General features: G+C 30.8%; 1 protein-coding gene across 6 annotated transcripts in view; it reads left to right on the top strand.

Annotated features, from left to right (window-relative positions):
* Nucleotides 1–18696, top strand: part of cv-c (RhoGTPase activating protein) — an 89853-nt gene extending 71157 nt beyond the window's left edge. For all 6 annotated transcript variants that reach the window (XM_076406552.1, XM_076406550.1, XM_076406553.1 and 3 more), the window contains 10 exons: nt 923–1366; nt 3953–4168; nt 8957–8999; nt 12146–12217; nt 12488–12724; nt 12788–13112; nt 13174–13421; nt 14173–14481; nt 16375–16670; nt 17430–18696. In XM_076406552.1, coding sequence (XP_076262667.1) covers nt 923–1366; nt 3953–4168; nt 8957–8999; nt 12146–12217; nt 12488–12724; nt 12788–13112; nt 13174–13421; nt 14173–14481; nt 16375–16670; nt 17430–18158 — 2919 coding nt within the window. In that variant the 3' untranslated portion in view covers nt 18159–18696. The remainder of the gene's footprint in view (nt 1–922; nt 1367–3952; nt 4169–8956; nt 9000–12145; nt 12218–12487; nt 12725–12787; nt 13113–13173; nt 13422–14172; nt 14482–16374; nt 16671–17429) is intronic.
* Nucleotides 18697–19068: the final 372 nt, after the last annotated feature.

The following is a 19068-nucleotide window of genomic DNA, read 5'->3' on the forward strand; positions in this document are numbered from 1 at the left end:
TAATAAATTATTACCTAGGTAATATAAATTTGGTTTTGGTTTAAGTATATACTTGGTGTGTCCGTAATTACTTTCCGGTTTTTGTAACAGTTCAGTAATGAGTCAGCCGTAATGTTATGATATGATATATATGTCATTTTATTCTAAAATTAAAACTACATGAGCTACGTTCTGCCAAAATAACAGCGTTGTAGATTTATAATTTATTGAAAATGTCAAGTTTTGTACCTCAAAAGGTGCATTTGCAGCAGGCATCAAAAGAAAAAAGCTGCTGAAGGAAAATGGATGCCACATGAATTGAATGACAGACAATTAGAAAATCGAAAAGTCATCAATGAAATACTGCTTCAAAAGTATGAAAGGAATTTCTCCATCAAACAGTAAAGGGTGATAAAATATGGATTTATTTCGAAAATCCTACCAGGCGAAGCCGACCCATCGACTGCAAACCTGAAGAAACAGTTAATACTGATCGCTACTGATAAGAAACTATCAAATTGAACTGTGCAGTCTTAACGCAATACAAAACCAATAAAAAAGTGTTAAAATCACTTTTAAATGGTTTAAGGAGAAGTTTTATGGCACCTACCGTACTCTCTAGACTTGGCTCCAGCACCTTTTCGTATCGATGGAACACGCGCTTAAAGAATAGCACTTCGCTGATTTCAAAGAAGTTCAAAAACGGCTCGATGGCCGGTTTAGATCAAAGAAGAAGCAGAGAGATGAGGGATGGGCAAAATGTATAGAATGAAATGACCAATACTACTCATTGTGAATAACGTGTTCTCTTTACCGACACACCTGGTATATAATAATAATAATGATCATGATGCACAATTTCACTAGTAAAATTTAACATATCTGGTTTTGGTGTTTATTTTTTTAGTAACTAATAACTAATAAATGCGATTATTTTTTTCAGAGTGAAATTAATTCGGCCTTCGAGAAAAATGGCCGTATATCAACACAGAAAAAGTCTTTCAAGACGCCGCCATATCAAATCGGACTATCGAAAATCGAAGAGGAAAAACTCAAAATGCCCACAAGTCAGACGACGACTGATCGTCCGGCATCACCACCTACCTCCGATTCCGAAGATATCGAGCTAAATCTGAAAATCTTACTGAAGCTAAATAAAGATATCCAGTCGGATTTGTCAGAGCTGCTCGCCAATCATAAACCATTAAACGAGAACCCAGCGAGCGATTATCGTTTTTGCCACCATAGTTCCAACTTTAATGGTTACGGACACTTAAATGGGTTTCAAGATGACTCAAATCTTGAGTTTAATCACTTCGAGAATCTAGCTTATGATGAGAAGAGATCTATCGATATTGACACATTGTCTGATTTAGGATCAAATTCAGTAAGTACTTTGTTAATTGCTTTTCTATAAATAACCAGTTTTATTTGTAATTTGATTTAAGTTTACATAAAGATTATTATCTCTTTCTGCTCGTTTAATACTTAATAGTTTAATTAACACAGAAACACACAGCGATACTTGTTCAGTTTATATCTACATTTAATAACAATAAAACTGATTCATAGAATTTTATTTACATTCTTGTTTATTTACTGTAATTAGATTTGTTTTCATTTACAATAATAAACAATTATGATAAGGCTATTCTTTTTAGATTCAAAAGCATCAAATCTTATCAAAGAAAACACAATAATTAACAATAAACAATAATAACAAACAATAATAAACAAGGAACTCCTTGAACCTCTTCCTAAGAATTATAAAATAATCAAACTCGGGTTTTTACGCAAAAAAAACATTTTAAAATAAAATATGTACATAATAATCGTTGTAATAACTAAATAACAATAAACAAAAACCTTATTTAACCTATCTACTACCCGTATTTTATATTCTACTATATACACACAATTTAGCTTAATACCTACCTAAATCTATTTATCTATTTACAATATTTGCCCAAAAAATACAGAAATAATATTTTTTTAAACGGTTATATTTATGGAATTATCTTGATATATTTAAATATTTTTTAAAAAGTTTTTACGTAATACTGTTGCCTATTTAAAATCATATTGCTATAAGCCTAATTAAAATAATAATTCAGCTCATAATTAAAATATACTTAACGAAAATATAATTATTTTTTGAAAATATAAGAAACATGAACGAGAATAATTATCAGGAACAATAACTGACGAAAATAATACTGTGAAAAATCCAATTAACTGTTAACTAATTTATTTTCTACAGGTGAGAACTTGAGATATATCGATTCGAAGGTACTACCATAAAAAAGGTTATTGCATTTTCATTTCACGCCGTTGAAGCTGAAAACTTTCATAAAATTTCGATTTTAATCGTCCATATTAAATTTTCAAGATTAATGTTATGCCCTCCAATGAATAATAGTTTTAAAAATTATTTCTTGTTGAGAAACAGCTGGTATTTGATGTGACACGTCTCACCCGCATCATATTTCAAAATATTAAAATAATTGTCTGGAGTTTAATAACAAAAATAACGTAGGGGATATGAACATTTTTAACCGACTTTGAAGAAGGAGGAGGTTCTATGTTCGTCGGTATATATATTTTTTAATGTATATTAACCGATTTCTCCGTTAATTGTGGACCGATTTTCAAAATTATTTTTTTATGCGAAAGAGTACACTTCCGAGGTGATCCCATTGGAAACAAGTCAGCATCTGTTGGGGGAAGGGGGGAAAATCGAGGGAAACGCTCAAATTTCAAACGCAGGTACAAAGTTTTCACATATTTTTATCTAAAATCATCAGATATTTATGTATAATGTTACTGCTGAGCTGATGTGACAGAAAATCTGAAGTCGTTCAGTGCAAAAACCATTCAGTTTATTTTTTAAGCACTTTCTAGATACCAGACCACGTAGAAATATTCTAGACAATTGCTTTTATGATGCAATTGTTAAAGCGTTTAGCTGTCCCGATCGGAGGTCGCAGGATCGATTCCCGGCGCGGACAACAATTATTTGTTTTTCTAGTTTACTTAGAACATTTGTCAAATCACCTAGGCTAGGTAGCGGGCCCCGGGGCCTTAACCGCTTCTTATTTTCAATCATTGTTTCTTTATTCCTATTTTATCACATACGGACTGTACCCTTACTTGGCCAACCCATTGTGATATTAAATGAAATAACTGTCTAATTTAATGAGTAAATATCTAACACTAAAAAGAGAAAAATAAAATATTTTTAACAAAAAAATTGAACCGACTTTAAAAAATAAAGAAGAAGCTCACTAAAAATTAAAAAATAATCAAACGTAGATTTTTAGCACATAAAAAGAACATTTTAAAATATATTTTATTAACATAATACTACATAATAATTTTTGTAATTACTAAATAAAAGTAAACAAAAACCTTATCTAACCTATCTACTACAGGTATTTTATATTCAATTTTTTTGTTCAAAATATTCTGCAACTACAAATGCCTAGAGTTTGAAAAAGAAAGGATAACTCAAATTTAATATAATAAATATCTACTAAAATACAAAATTTTCAATCTTTATCATATATTATTTGATATTTACCGGTAAAAACAAATTCAGACGACATATAACGCGACATACAGCTGTAATCTTTTTGTGTTGATATAAATTATTGTTATATCATATTGAAGTATATTGCCCTAATGTGGAAGTATCGCAAGTTCAGTTCGAGAACACTGAAAGTTTTATGATATTATACAATTTTTAAGTTGCAATAGCATGATTTCCGTCACGTAATTCGAAGGAAAAACCAATATCTTATATATATTGGATTAAAACGCCAGCAGGCATCCCACAAAGCCCACTAAGCTCTATATTTTGTTTAGACTGTACAGAATCTCTGTGTGTTTATCAGTAGAGATTATATCAGCTATTTTCAGGGTCAGATATACAGTGGTAACTCGAAAAAATGTCACACCTTTTCTATCTTTTCAGTTATCCACTATTAGTACCGCTCACGTGGCCACGCAAACATCACCATCACCATCGGAGAGCTCAACGAATCTGACATGGTCGTCCAGTTCACCGGGTTCAGATACCGAATCATCAGAAGGAAGCGATCACTGGGGGAATGGATATTCGAAACGAAGTTGGACCAATGGGAAGTCGAGCTCGGCACCGGTACTTGAAAAAGTATCACCGTCATTACAAGTAAATATTTTATATTAATGATTCTTACCAGTAAAAAAAAGAAAACAGTTGAATTTCAGTTAGGTTTCAATATAGTGCTTATATTAGTACATATATATACGACTAGTTGAGAACTGCTTACATTTGATTTGTATCAATATTCAAATTCAAATGATTATAACAGGTGGGGCAAAAGTCCCGCTACCATTTTGATTGCGCGCCATCTTTATTATGTGATATTTAGCTTAATTTCGCTTTAACCATTGTGTTGTGTAGACGTCCAAATTTTATTATGAATAAATATACGCCACAATAACGAGCAGAAATAGACCTAATATTTATTGAAATGAATCGTTCCATTATTGCCACTCAGCGGAAATTGAGTCAAAAATATCCTAATCGTCCAGTGCCTCACAAAACCACAATTTATCTGGAATTTTCGGCAGTACGGTACGACAGCAAACAGGTCTCGTTCTGGAAGATAACAAACGTCTCGTAACGCCGAAATTGGGCTCTGGGCGATAGTGTTGCAAAGTTTCCGAAAACATTAATATGGAGACGTGGTTCCCAGTTACACATTTCTGTACGTAGTTTAAGGCGAATTTTGAAAACTGATTTGAAAATGATCCCGTACAAAATTCAGTTAGTCCAAAAATTGCTACCGAGAGATCCTGATCAATGTGTTGAGTACAGTAATGCAATCCTAAGGCTGTCTGATGAAATTGAAGATTTTTCGTCTAAATTGATAATGAGTGAAGAAGCCCATTTCCTTTTCAGTGTTCAATGAATGACGTTTTTCCACGAAGACTAATTTCGCGAAGTGACGAATTAACATGGCCAGCCAGATCTTCGGATTTAACCTCACCAGACTTTGTCTCATGGGATTTTTTGAAATTAAAAGTTTGTGAATAAGTCCCAAACAATTCAACATCTTAAAGACAATATTCGTCATGAAATTGAAGAAATTCAGCCTCAGATGTTCCATGGTGTCATGAAAAATGCTTTAAAAAGAGCCGAAAGTTGCATAGCGAATCGCGGTCACCATTTAGCCGGCATAATTTTTCAATCATAGCGAAAAAAAATGGTAGACTTTTGCCCCACGGTGTATATAATAAATGTACAACAAAAGTTGAGTTTGAATATTGATACAAATCAAATTTAAGCAGCTTTCAACTACAAAGTATATGCTTATACCTTTTAAAGTATTATATACTGCGGAAGAACAATTTTACTATATAATTTGGCATTCTACATAGAAAAGTCTAAAAAAATGGCAATATAGAAAAATATGTCAAAATACGTATATACAATTATGTTATACAGATGCAGATTGATTTGTAATATTGAACCAAATTCTACAATATAATAACATTTTATGTCTTTTATTAATAATTTCTAGTTATTTCTGGATATATATTTAAATACACTATTAAATAAATCTTAGATGATTTATTTTTGAATGCTATCTGGTTCAATATATTATATCAAGCACATTGGATAACCTATGACTAGATTTATTATCTGTATTTAAGTTATTCTATAATGTTTTTACGCATGTTTAATAATCAGTATCTATTGTGAGAAAATTAATTAATCTCTCAACTATATATATATATATATATATATATATAATCTGGAATACGACATAACGTTGTAAATAGTGTTATAATTAACTGTTTATAGATAAAACAGTTCAAAATGATCCTATAACATAACCTATTGGCCATGATATAAAAATAATGACCATTTATTCGCTTTATTGGCAATGATCTACGCAATCTAATAACCTAATAATTTACAAATTTTCTTGTATAATAAACATGCCCGTAATTTTTGACGCAAACGATTTGGTTCGCGTACTAAACATAAATTAAACACATAAAAATAGCTGCTTTAAATAACGTCGATCTGTGTTCAAACGATATTTAAACAAAAAAAATTGACCTGAACACAATTATAATGATTTACGATTTAGAATAAAATCAATGGGTCAGTATTAATCACAAAGAAAACGATAAATAAACCTATTTTTCCAATTAAAATACTATAAATAGAATAATATCGTACAAGCAAAGGTCGGAGGTGATTTCCGTTAGCAAAATGTATGAGATTGATGGTTGTGATCGGTAGTATTTCCATTCGGGATTTTTTTTGCCATTCTTAATTACTGCTAAAACAAATTTGGAATTTAACCGGCAATTAATTGCCGACGTTGGGTTTCGATAAAAAAAATCTACTGGCGACATGGTTTCGATAATCCCAACGAATTCGTACGATCAATTTAATTCCAAAACAATAACAATTATAAATTACGACATATCAGGGTTTGATAATAAAAAATATGAGTCTCAACAGTGACAACACAGCGTTCAGTACATCAATATTATTTTAAAAATATTGTTGAAGACTGTTCAATACTTTTAGTATCATTCGTTTTGACCTTCCAATTTCAATCCTTTTGTAACCACATTTAAGAATAATTAAAGAATACACCTATACACTATATACTGATAAACCAATCTTTTTGGTTGTAGGTCAATTTGAGAGTATCTTCAGACTAACCAGTATAGTTTCTTGACTTTGAATCTAATGTGCTCTGCTTTTTTACCACCGAGATATCTCCTGAAGTATTTAGCTGATTCATCATACATCAGTATGTATTTCCCAAATTAAAATAAAACCAAACTACTTAAGCTTAAATTAAAGAATACACCTATACACTAAACAGGTTCGCGCAGTTTGATTAGCTTCAATCTTCTGATTTCCTGCATGCTGTCCAGTAGCTGTATTGCTTCCGCGTTGCTGTGATTTAGCAACCTTATATCATATTTTAAGGCGATATCTTGGATCACTTCGTGTATCTATTTGATTTCCAGGTCATCGTGCAGCTCTTCGTTGGTCACGTAGTGATAAGCATCGTCGAACTTTGTTTCGGGTGCGTTGGTCTATTAGTTGGTTTGATGTTTTAGTATAACCTCATATTTACACCCCATAGGTCCAAATTATACATTATATTTCCAATTTAACCTACCACCGAGGTATGTCCTGAAGTATTTAGCTGATTCTGTCTGAGGAATCGGGCATCCGTCAAGTGATATAATTTTTTGTCATTTCGCCACAATGCAAAATGAACATGGACAGATCTGAAGCTATTATTTTGAATTTTCCAGTCTCTAATCAACTTCTAGATCTTGTTGACCGCTACTTCAATCCTTTTATTACCATATAGAAACTATCAGTTTTAGAACGTCAAAACATTACAACAAATTAATAAAACAAATGATAATATTTTGTTCAGAAGCAAGAACAAAACAGTAAACAGTAAATAAATTTCAAAATTGAAAAAATATGTTATTTTCTTTAAAATCACTAGGTGTTATAAATCCCTCAATTAACTTACGCTCTTTATTTAATTAACCATATAAAAACACACAAAATAACCAACATTCTCTATTTTCCGAAATATATTCGTAATTCTGTTCGATCAATAAAGATTGATGGTGACAAATTAGGAACTTTGTTCGATACAGATCATCACGTAGTATTACGTGAGCTCGATGCAAGTCCAAATTCATCGAAAATAATACTTGATGATGACTTGAATCGTGTTTTTTTCCTGTTAAAACGTCAATAACAAAAATCACACAAATTTAAATAGCGTTTACCTGACATCGCAATCATCAATTACATACGTATTGTTAAATTACACCGTTTATTTAACATTGTAAGCGTGATTTGTTTAAAACATTAAACAGGTTTAATAATAATTAATTTAAATGAACTTTCAGTTAAATCAAACAAAATAATTGTGTCATTCTATTTATATAAGATATAATTGTAATAATTTATATGCAAAGTATTCTTAGTTTTTCTAGGTTTATTCTGCATTAGTTAAATTTACAATCATCAACAAGCTCACCAAATATCTTCATAAATACACTGTATGGTATACTTTATAAATCATTGGTCATTATCTCTTTACCTGTATGTATTATCTATCTATTTCATTGCCTATGAATTTTGAGGTGAGAGAAATAAAAAGCCAGTTTAAATTACTTTAGAATTTATAATTTTTAATTTATAGGCCACAAACATCTCTGTCATTAAAAAAACACTTTTCATTGTATAACAAGAAAACTGAAAGATGCATAAACATTATTATGCCACTATTGCACATAATTCAGGGTAAAATTATTGAAAATCTACGTTAGTTTCATTAATCTGCGATTATTTTAACGGGATTGATAGCAAAAAATCTCAAATTTTTTCATAATATGTTATATCACTCAATTCGCTCTAATGTAAAAAATTTTGGTAACCCTTTTTTGTTAAATGATTTATTTTTATTGTCAAATCAGATATTTGAACCGTTTTTTCTTGATTTTTTATTCTCGATATTGATGAGCAAGATACAATGCATGTTCCAAAATACAGATGCCATGACCTTAAAACTTATTGAATAATGTGTTATTTAAAATAAGGAAAAATATTGGGCTTCAAGCTTAATGAGTTTTATTTCAGTTCGAAATCAGTCAAAAATAAAAATATGTTTTTAATTTTAAATATATATTATATATCTGGTTTTTAAAATAATCTAAATTTAAAATTTTGTTAAGTAAATTCGAAAAGACTACTGTTGAAAATTCGTTTATAACAAAAAAAAATCGTATCAGAAAAGGTTTTTTTTATTAAAAACTCGGGTCTTATACATATTATAAAGGATCACGCATGTAAATGACATAGCCTTTGAAATTCAACTTGTTAATATCGGATGGGCGACCAAGCATAATTGATCTGGTATAATTTCAGGTGAACAAGCAGTCTCGTTCACAGTCTGATCGACATCTGGCCGGTGAGTAGTAGCAGTTTCCAATATTTAACATGTCTATTCGGGTCAAAGAATATAAATTCTTTCGCAGTCTTAGTGTTAAAGTTAATGACAATTGGCCGATACGCAAGGCCGAACAACTATGGAAACTTATGCGGACAACAAAAATTGCAGGTTCGCATTGATTCGAATCCCCCCCGCCCCCTCACCACCACACCCCATCTTCGCATCGATATCCCTTTGTTTATTTTTATACCTTTCATGATGCATCGTTCCCAGTTTCAATATAAACGAAAAATCAATAAATAATTAGGAGGAATTTCGTTAAACAATGAAATCATATTTTTCTAAATTTATTTTTATAATATACAAACATAATTTATTTAAATATCGGTTATTATGATCTTTAGTAATTGTTAGAACTAAATTAAATTCAGTAGTGTCACAATATTTTAATTTTTAGATTGATGGTAAGTACTATATTTATTAATATATTTGTTATTTTATCATCCGATATTGCAAAAATGCGTTCGTACTTCTCTCATTCAGTTTTATATAAAAGAAATATTGTTCTATCCTATCTAAATACAATTCTTTCTTTGTTTTTCTTCGGTTTGTCATTGGTATTGTTTAACACCTTATAAAACAATATGTTTGCATCCCACTAAACTCCCAATATTATGTTTGCAATTAATATTAGATGTGTTTTTTCATTTCTTTTTCTTTAATTTAAATAAAATATCTCTAACAAGAATATATCAATATTCAGAAAAGAATACCTATCGCAAGATTGATTTCACAATTCTTGGAAACTTCTTGTTCTTAAATCATATTCATTGTTTTGCCTTCCATAACGGTTAGATGTTTCCCCACAGTTCGAGATCAAATTGGAAAATCGCCATCAATCAATCAACATTATACTTTACTTAATATTGACTCTGTTAACTAAAACTTTACTGAACATTAGTATAAACCATTTATAATTAAATATCATTCCAATTAAATTGCTTTAAACAATCAATAGACAACAAATTAGACATTTTTAGTTGGAAATTTTATTATTCTACACTATATCCTAAAAAATACCGAAGGTAATCCGCTAATGTGTGAGTTTTCGTACTACAAACGAATAAAACTTAGTCACTCATCCTGTTTAAAATAAACAAAAAAACTGATTATAGTAGTTTCCTAGTATTTCAACCGATATTTACTCCTTAAATCACGTGGAGCTTTTGAAGAAGCCGAAAATCCGTACCTACTTTAATAAAACATGCGATAAGAGCCCATATTAGAATTTCATCACTTGCCTGACTAATCCAGCCGAAAGAAAAACCAGATGCTACCTAGTTTTAACCATTTACTGTAGAAATTTTTGCATTTAAATCACTTTAAAATACATTTTTTTAATTATCATATTTTAATTATCACAGAAAGCATCCGGTCTTACCCAGCATGATTATTGACGTGAATGAGAAAAACGTTCATGCCCTAAACGGGATTCGAACCCGTGACTACAACATCACTAGAAAAGCCATGGTCACTGCGCGCCAATCCAACTAAAACATATCTTAGAGCTTAACTATTTCGTATTTAATGCTTCGATCTTTTTTTAACATTTATTCCAACATGATTTCACGGCTTTAGTATAACGTTATGGTGTGGTGTATCTTGTAATGACCGCTATCAATCTTACTGTCATTCCCTTTATGGTCCACCTTATTCCAAATCTCTAAGCTAATTCCCAAGTTATTCTCAGCTTATAGCCATTGAATTAGGTTTTAAAATAGGATAAAACAACTAAGAATGAGATATTCTAAAAGCCCATTCAATATATCATTTAGTATGGCTGTTAAAAAAATGTTAAGCTTTTTTATTATGTAATATTTTCAATGTTATAGTTTCCGTATTATTTTTTACAGCAAAAATGTATTAATTTGATATAATTTCTATACATTTATAATGTATGACGTGGAGTGCTTTTTTATCTTTCGATAAATGAAAAAATGTCTCAATTTTTTCTTGTACATTTTAAAATAAGATGTACTATCTTTATTGTTTCAATTCATTTAAAATTTAGGAAGTAAATGTGTTGTTGTTTGTTTTAGTTCTGTAATTATTGTCTATATTCCTGTATTTTTCATTAGCCCGCGATTATTTTAACGAAAATGACAGCTCTATACATGGAAAAAGTGCCCATTTGTACCAAAACTCAAAATATATGTATTTTGGATTGAAGAAAAAAACAAAATCCAGATTAAATTATTTTAGAATTTATACTTTTTAAGATAGTGCTATAAAAAGAAATTCAGTCATTTTTTGAATAGATTTTTCAATGTATAACTTGAAAACTAAAAGATGTAGAAACATGTATGAACACCATTGGATTCAGCGTATTATATTATTCATAATCTGTGTAGTTTTGATTAACTTGCAATTATTTTAACGAAAATTACAGAAAAAAATCTGAATATGGCAAAAAATCATACATTTTCACGACTATATATACGGAGAAACTGCCAAAGTTTTTTTTATCAGATATCAAAATCAAAATATATTTATTTTGGGACAAAAACAATTAAGTTACATTACTCTAGAATTTATAATTTTTAAGATATGCTACATAAACAGAAATCCACCGATTTAAAAAAAAACAGTTTTCATTGTATAATTGAAAAACAAAGGAAACGAAGAAAAAATAAAAATTGTGCCAATATTCGATTCAGCATAAAAGTATCTATAATCCCAGTCATTTTCATCAGTATGTGATTATTTGAACGGAGATGACAGCAAATTATAATTTTAATGACAGCTTAAACGTTTCCAAGATGATTTAATTCTACCTAAACAGGAACTTAAAGCTTCTGTTTACTCATTCTTTATCATCTCTATTAAAACTAATTTTGACACATAAACCTTCAACAAACAACAAAAATAATTCCATAAATAGGGAAGCTCTCAAAATTAACCGACAATCCACTAAATGATTTTAAATTATCACTCTAACGTCATAATAATGTATACAATTATATTTAAATTATTACAAAATTATTTTTGGCAATGACAATAACACTGTAGCATTTAAATTAACATTAGAAAGTTTTAAAATTATTTATGACCCGAAAAGGAATTAAAAAATGAAACAACGTTAAACAACGCGGTTGTTGTTTCAGAAATCGAGGCAGCTGAAGCATGCAAATGGTTGCGAGCCACTGGCTTCCCCCAGTATGCCCAAATGTACGAAGGTAATAATTTTTTTCACGAAAAAACTACGTTAATTATACATACACACGTGTATATCGAATGCTCCGATATTTATCATCGACTATTAATCTGTAATATATAGCGATATATATACAAAACACCTGTTGTGTAAGATTCAATTATGTCTGTTAATTTATACACTATCCAATGAAACACCTGATGATATAACGTCTGAGCTATCAAGTTATTTATCAAGAACCATCCAATTTAATTAATTTAAGTTCATATAAATCAATAATCGTACATTTTAGATATGCAATTCCCTATCGACTTGAACCAAGCTGAACAAGATCATTTATTTTTGGAGGCCGATGTTTTAAACTCTCTTTTTCGTCGCCTTCAAATCTTGAACAACTGCGCACATTTGCATCAGCAACGAGTAACTCACACAGATGAGTCTGACGATGAGTTCTGCGCTCTCAGCAAGAACTGGACGTACGAAAGCGATACCAGAAGGTGGTCCCGGACATGCTCCAAAGGACCATATCGTAAGTTAAAGAAAACGTTAAACGTCAATAAACCTATAAATACCTTCCGGTTTCCCATATCAGCTAATCTCGAAGAAATCAGCAAGAGATTCGAAAGCGGTAGCTTCTCCAGTCAAGAGAGGGACGATGTATTCGAAAAATGTACCCAAAGTCCCAAGGAGAAACTACGACGGGCCGGTTCCAGTAAGTTCCGGCGACGAAAAGAAGGTGCGTTTCTCAGTGAACGCGAACCTCCGTTAGAAAACATTTCACCAATCGGCAGCCTGAAGATATTGGAGTTGAATCATATATCCGATTCGGAACTAACTCCAAGACATCAACGGAAAGTTCGTACTAAAAGTTTTGACAAGACGGAAACATGGCCTCATACGCCTCACAGTATTGATCGGTAAATAAGAATATTCCCTTAAAATCAAGTACCGAACCATCAAAAACGTTTTATTTCTCAGGGTTACTTGGCATAAACCCCCTGAGCGCGGTGCAGCGCAGTTGGAGGAACCGGACGGAGAGAACAGTCAGTCCGGTGTCGATGAAATTCCTCTCAATCAACTCTCCTCCACCCAACTACAAATGCTAAGAAAATTGGCATTGCTGAAGCTCACGGCCCACATGGAGAAACATTGTCCATCGCACCGAAGCGGCTGGAACTGGGATTTACCGAAGTTCATCAGAAAAATGAAAGCCCCTGTATATAAAGGTAAGTATTCCGAGAATGACCGTTTTCACTGAAGTCCGATTTGTTTTCATTCAAGATAACTATGATGGTAGTTATCTCACGTATTAGATGGTCGTTGAATATAAAAGAACGTTCAATTCATTCAGGGTTATTCTCAGTTGGATTTACATCAAATCAACTTAATAAATTATTACAAGGTCCGTCTTACTATTTTATCTAAATCGTAAAATATTTACAGTTCGGAACGAGCATTCTACCAGATTTATATCACGTTTAGAACCTACATTCTAGGTAAAAAGTATCCGGAATTATTAAATGATACACACAAAAATTAATTTATTCACGAAGATTTATAGCAACGCCAAATTTAATGCAAAATCTTTTTGATCAAAATACCCTCCTATTCATCAATTCTCGTTACTGACCTGTTTGATTTTAAGGAGGTCTTAAACTTTATACCAGCTCATTCGAAAGGTGAGTGATATAGGCTAATACCCAGACCTTCATTCATTTATTGATCAGAACACTACTCTCAGTCATTACTGGCAATAAACAAGCAGATAAATTACCACCAGATAAAAATTATAAAAACATCTTATCTGATTTAATAAGTTTCAAGATTTTGTTCTCGAATTATATTTTTTATTATTTATTTTAGGAGACATTGAAAGAGAAAAACACCATCTAGTTGTAATAAAAAATGATAATAAAGTTGTTAAATCAGATTAGATCTGATGGTAAAGCAGAATCCAAATAACTTTATTAATTTCAGATAAAAACGTATTTGGCGTACCTCTAACAATAACACTACAAAGAACCGGCCAAGTACTACCGAGAAATATTGAAGAGGCGTTGCGTTGGTTGCAACAGAACGCAACTGATCAACTTGGGATTTTTCGTAAACCGGGAGTAAAGTCAAGGATTCAGGCTTTAAGGAATTTAGTCGAAACGAATGTGTGCGTCGATTTTTCCGATCAGCAGGCATACGACGTCGCCGATATGGTCAAACAGTACTTCAGAGATCTTCCGGAGACGTTACTCACCAACAAATTGTCCGAAACGTTCATTTTAATATTTCAATGTAAGTGTCTTTATCAGTATTTTTGTGTACTATTCCTAATCTCGGTCAGCAAACAGCTATTTTAAAACACTTAAATAAAAAAGTTTAATTCGCAGATCATAAAATTAATCTCCATCGAATAAACGGCTAAGTTGAAGATAAGATTAGATGTCATTTTGCATTAACTATCAGTATTATATTAATGTAATGTTTATTTGACTTTGTACATATAAAATTTTAAAGTTTGTTCATATGAGATCATAGCGAGTTAAAAACCATATATAGTCCTATTTAATTCCTGTGAAATATCTTCTAATAAAATATAGCAATAAAAATTTGGTAAAAAAACAGTGTATTAACAAATAAAATTAATAATTTAGATTAGAATATCAACAGTTTTCAATATTTTTAAACCTTGAACAACTTAAAACATCAATAAAACATAACTAAAAAAGTAAATAATAAGAAAATCAATTTTAATTAATAAAACTTATTACTTATGAGGTAAATTAATATAATTATTCATGATTTTATTGAAATATGAAGGATTATATAATCGACAGCCTCTAGTGCTAAATCCCGTTACAATATATATTGATTTTTAGAGGGTTGTAAAAACGACACGTGTATCTATTTTAATATGTTGACGTTTTATTTTAATGGTTATCGATTGTCTTACAGCTTCCGATGTGTTAACTACTTGGGCTTTGTCACTGGAAATTATAGTACCAATTATTAATTATTTGGTTTAAGATTTATAAAGTAAAAATGATGTTTTCTTATCGAACGACAATATTTATTGAACATCCATGTACTTATTGTATATATAAATATTTCGACATTTACTTAGATCAATGAATTAAATATTCTATGTGAATTCAATCGATTATCAATCGCCAATGAAAGGTAATATTTATTCTTCCTGAATTTTGTCCTTATTTGTCAATAATTCTTATTCTAAAACTGCTTCGTGTTTTCTTCGGCCTTCCTCTCTACAGTTGAATGTAACTTCCGGTCTTAAGTTTAATTTCTTCTATTATTCAGTACATGACTTTGATTTCACATCCTATTTTGATCGTGATATTTTGTAATTAAATAATATCATTGTCATTCTATCGCCAGTGTAACGTTTATCATGAATAATATTGAAAAAAAAATGTTTTCGATGTTATCAATATTAATATAAGACATTTTTACTTGATATCCGCTAAAATTAATTCACAGTCGTAGTAAAAGAATTGTCGAAAATATCGGAAATTAAAATGGTCAATAACCTTCCCGAAACTATGTCTACAAAAAAAACTACATCAAACTACTGTTTCAAAAAAGTGCTTGTTAAAAATGACTTGCACATTTTTATTAAGTCCTTGTATTAGAATTAAGAATCTTTAAAAAATGCTGGCATAAAATGAGTTATGAAGTATATCAAGAAAAACAGTTTTCGCAACTAAAAGATCTTTGTTCTGTTTTAAATTACACTAATAATTTTGAAGAAAAAAAGTATTTTACCTCTGGTATTTACATTTTTGTCGATATAAATAAGACTGACATTTTTGTTCTTTTAATCGTATTACTGGACGTACAAGGTAGTCGTTTCACTGGACGTAATCAATAATGATTTTATTAAAAGCGCTAACAATTAAAGGAAGTACGCAAACACTTATTACCCTGATCCTGAAGGCTTTAATTAATGCGTACATCCAAATATAAATTGCACTTTCCGAAACTAATATATCGAGTACTATATTTAGCTCGTTTAAAACATTTTACAAAACGTGACGTTGATTTTTAATAACACTTACTTAACATCAACAAGAAATATAAATGAAAATATCTCGAGTGGACCTCTCAAGTCCCATCTATTAATGAAAATACTATTCGATTATTGGATTTCGAAAATTATTCGTTTTGCAGATGTGCCCGTATATTTACGTCGAGAATCCGTTCTTTGTGCGTTACTTTTGATGCCCGATGAGCACGTCGAAGTGTTGCAAGCCCTGTTACATTTTCTACTTTCGATCGCCAAACACTCACAGATCAATCAGATGAACGAGAACAATCTGGCTATGTGTTTTGCACCGTCTCTGTTCCATTACTCGCCAACCTATAAACAGAATGTTGGATCGCCGCATCCCAAGGAACTGGCAGAAAACAAAGCTGGAAACGATTGCTTGTATTACTTCTTGAAGAACTTTAATAGAATTTTTAAGGTAAATATTTTATTACCGTAATTTTTTCTTTCAGGAACTTTGTACATCATTTTCCCTCATTAACATCAAAAAAGTATTTAAAATATATCATCTTCTCATCAGTTTCCATACAATATAGCATAAAAAAATGTATTATATTTTTATATTTTGTCTTTAACAAATATATATTTAAAAAAACTCTCGTAAATTAAATGAAACAAAATTTGTCCAATTCAGGAACAAACGTCTTTCAAATGTGTATGTAATTTAATAAAATACTACCAAAGAAAATACAATCAATAACACCCTCGTATATTAAATGAATCTGCTTTTGTCCACTGCTGTACTTGAGCATTTTCCTGTTTTCCGCATGACAGCAACATCCACTGTACTATCCTGATATACACAAGTATTATGTAAAGATTCTGAAGCAACTAACAAAAGGGGTTGGCCTTTGTTGTTTAATATTTCTGAAAAATTATTATTAATAATAATAACAATAATAATAAGTGGGATGATATTGAATTTATAGATAATTAGAACTGTAAATAAAAATGTGCAGTCGAATACGACGACAATTATTTTGTTCAGGTAACGGACTTATGATTTTTTTAATGGTTTATCACCGTTACGTCATTATATTGTAGTTAAAATTGCATCAGATGCACTTGGGCGTGATGCATTACAGCTATTGTATGTATTTTCCTATTCCATCATATCCTTGACATCACTTCGATTTTAGTTATATACCGCTACAAAACGGCAACATTATTTTTCTAGGTCCCACAAGAGTTCATCAAGCAATGCAAGTCAAGCGAATTAAACGATTCGAAGGCGAAGTTATTAAACGACTTAGGAAGCGAGACGGGAGGCTGGAGGGAATATCTAAACGAATGCCAAGCCAATCTCCTGAAGGAAGCTAAAGATAAACAGCGCGGTTGGGTTAGCGTATCTGGATATCATCCTCGAGTAGAAATAGCCTATAAAAAAGTGGCTGATGGTATACCTTTGCGTTTGTGGAAAGTCACCGCGGATATTGAAGCACCTCCACTTGAAGTTTTACATAGATTGATAAGGGAACGACACGTTTGGGACCCAGATTTACATTCGGCAAAAATCGTTACACAACTAGAACAAAATAGCGAGATATTTCAGTTCGTTCGAAGAAGTGTAGCACCTAGGCCAAATGAGGAATATTGCGTAGTACGTACTTGGCGCACTAATTTATCAAAGGATGCTTGTTTGTTGGTCGAAACGTCAGTAGAGCATCCTGATGCACCTGCTGTACCTCACTCAAATAGAGGTTTGATACTGGCATCAAGATATCTAATTGAACCATGTGGATCAGGTAAATCGCGACTCCTTCATCTCTCTAGAGTGGACACGCTGGGTCGGTCACCAGAATGGTATCAGAAACATTATGGTCATTTACAATCGTCTTTTGTGGCAAACATTCAAGCGTCCTTTTCCACTCATCAAAACAGCTCTGGACCCGAAAGCAAAGTTTAAAAAACAACTAGAAGACGAAAAGGGTCTTCAAGCCAAAGATATATGTAATAATATATGTATATATATATATTCATTTTGTTTTTATAGGAATATATATTTTTGTAACGATACTGTATCTATTTAAAATGTTCTGTATAATATGGTACAAGAAAATGAAAATATCAAAAAATTTAGTCTTAAATTTATTAGTTTGATTTTATATAAAATTTCAAATTCCTGTAATGTTACCATAACTTATGAAAATATCATTAGTACCATTGGGCATATATTTTTAGTGATATCAATTTTTTTTAATTTATATTTCAACGAAATTTGACTAATGATAAAAATCTCAAATAACCAGGTACAAAAACTTTTAACGTTTAATATCTATTTGTCGCGTGTCATACTAGTCATTTCATAATCTTATGTTAAAATAGGTTATTCAATCAAATTACTTGAACGTAAGTAACATATTTTTAAATTAATTACGGGCCAGTATTGTAAATAACATGTATATTATTGTTAACATATTAATTAAAAATAATAATATTTAAAATTGTTTTTATTTGTCCTTATAACTAATATTTTTTACAATAATCTACAATAATTCAACTAGTATATTTGGGGATTTATTTTAACAGTTCCTCCACCATAATGTCAATAAAATATTAAATATTTAAACATTTTAATTTAGTACAGAAAATTTGTTTGTAAATATTTCATATATGTAATAGTATTTTCAGTCACTAAAAATTATTAAAATTTAGATATCGCTTTTACCAAACTATTAAAATATTTCTAAAATTATAGGCCAATACAAACTAATACTATTTATATTAAAGGCTGTTAACCTGAAGCAAGGCTGATTGACGAGAAATCAACATTAACATCTGTTTATAAGTAATGTCGTCGGCTTTCTTTAGACCAC

This window comes from Rhynchophorus ferrugineus, unplaced genomic scaffold (genome assembly GCF_030347505.1).
Source record: "Rhynchophorus ferrugineus isolate W39M unplaced genomic scaffold, kcgeb_rfMv2 rfM5, whole genome shotgun sequence".
In the NCBI taxonomy this organism is placed as follows: domain Eukaryota; kingdom Metazoa; phylum Arthropoda; class Insecta; order Coleoptera; family Curculionidae; genus Rhynchophorus; species Rhynchophorus ferrugineus.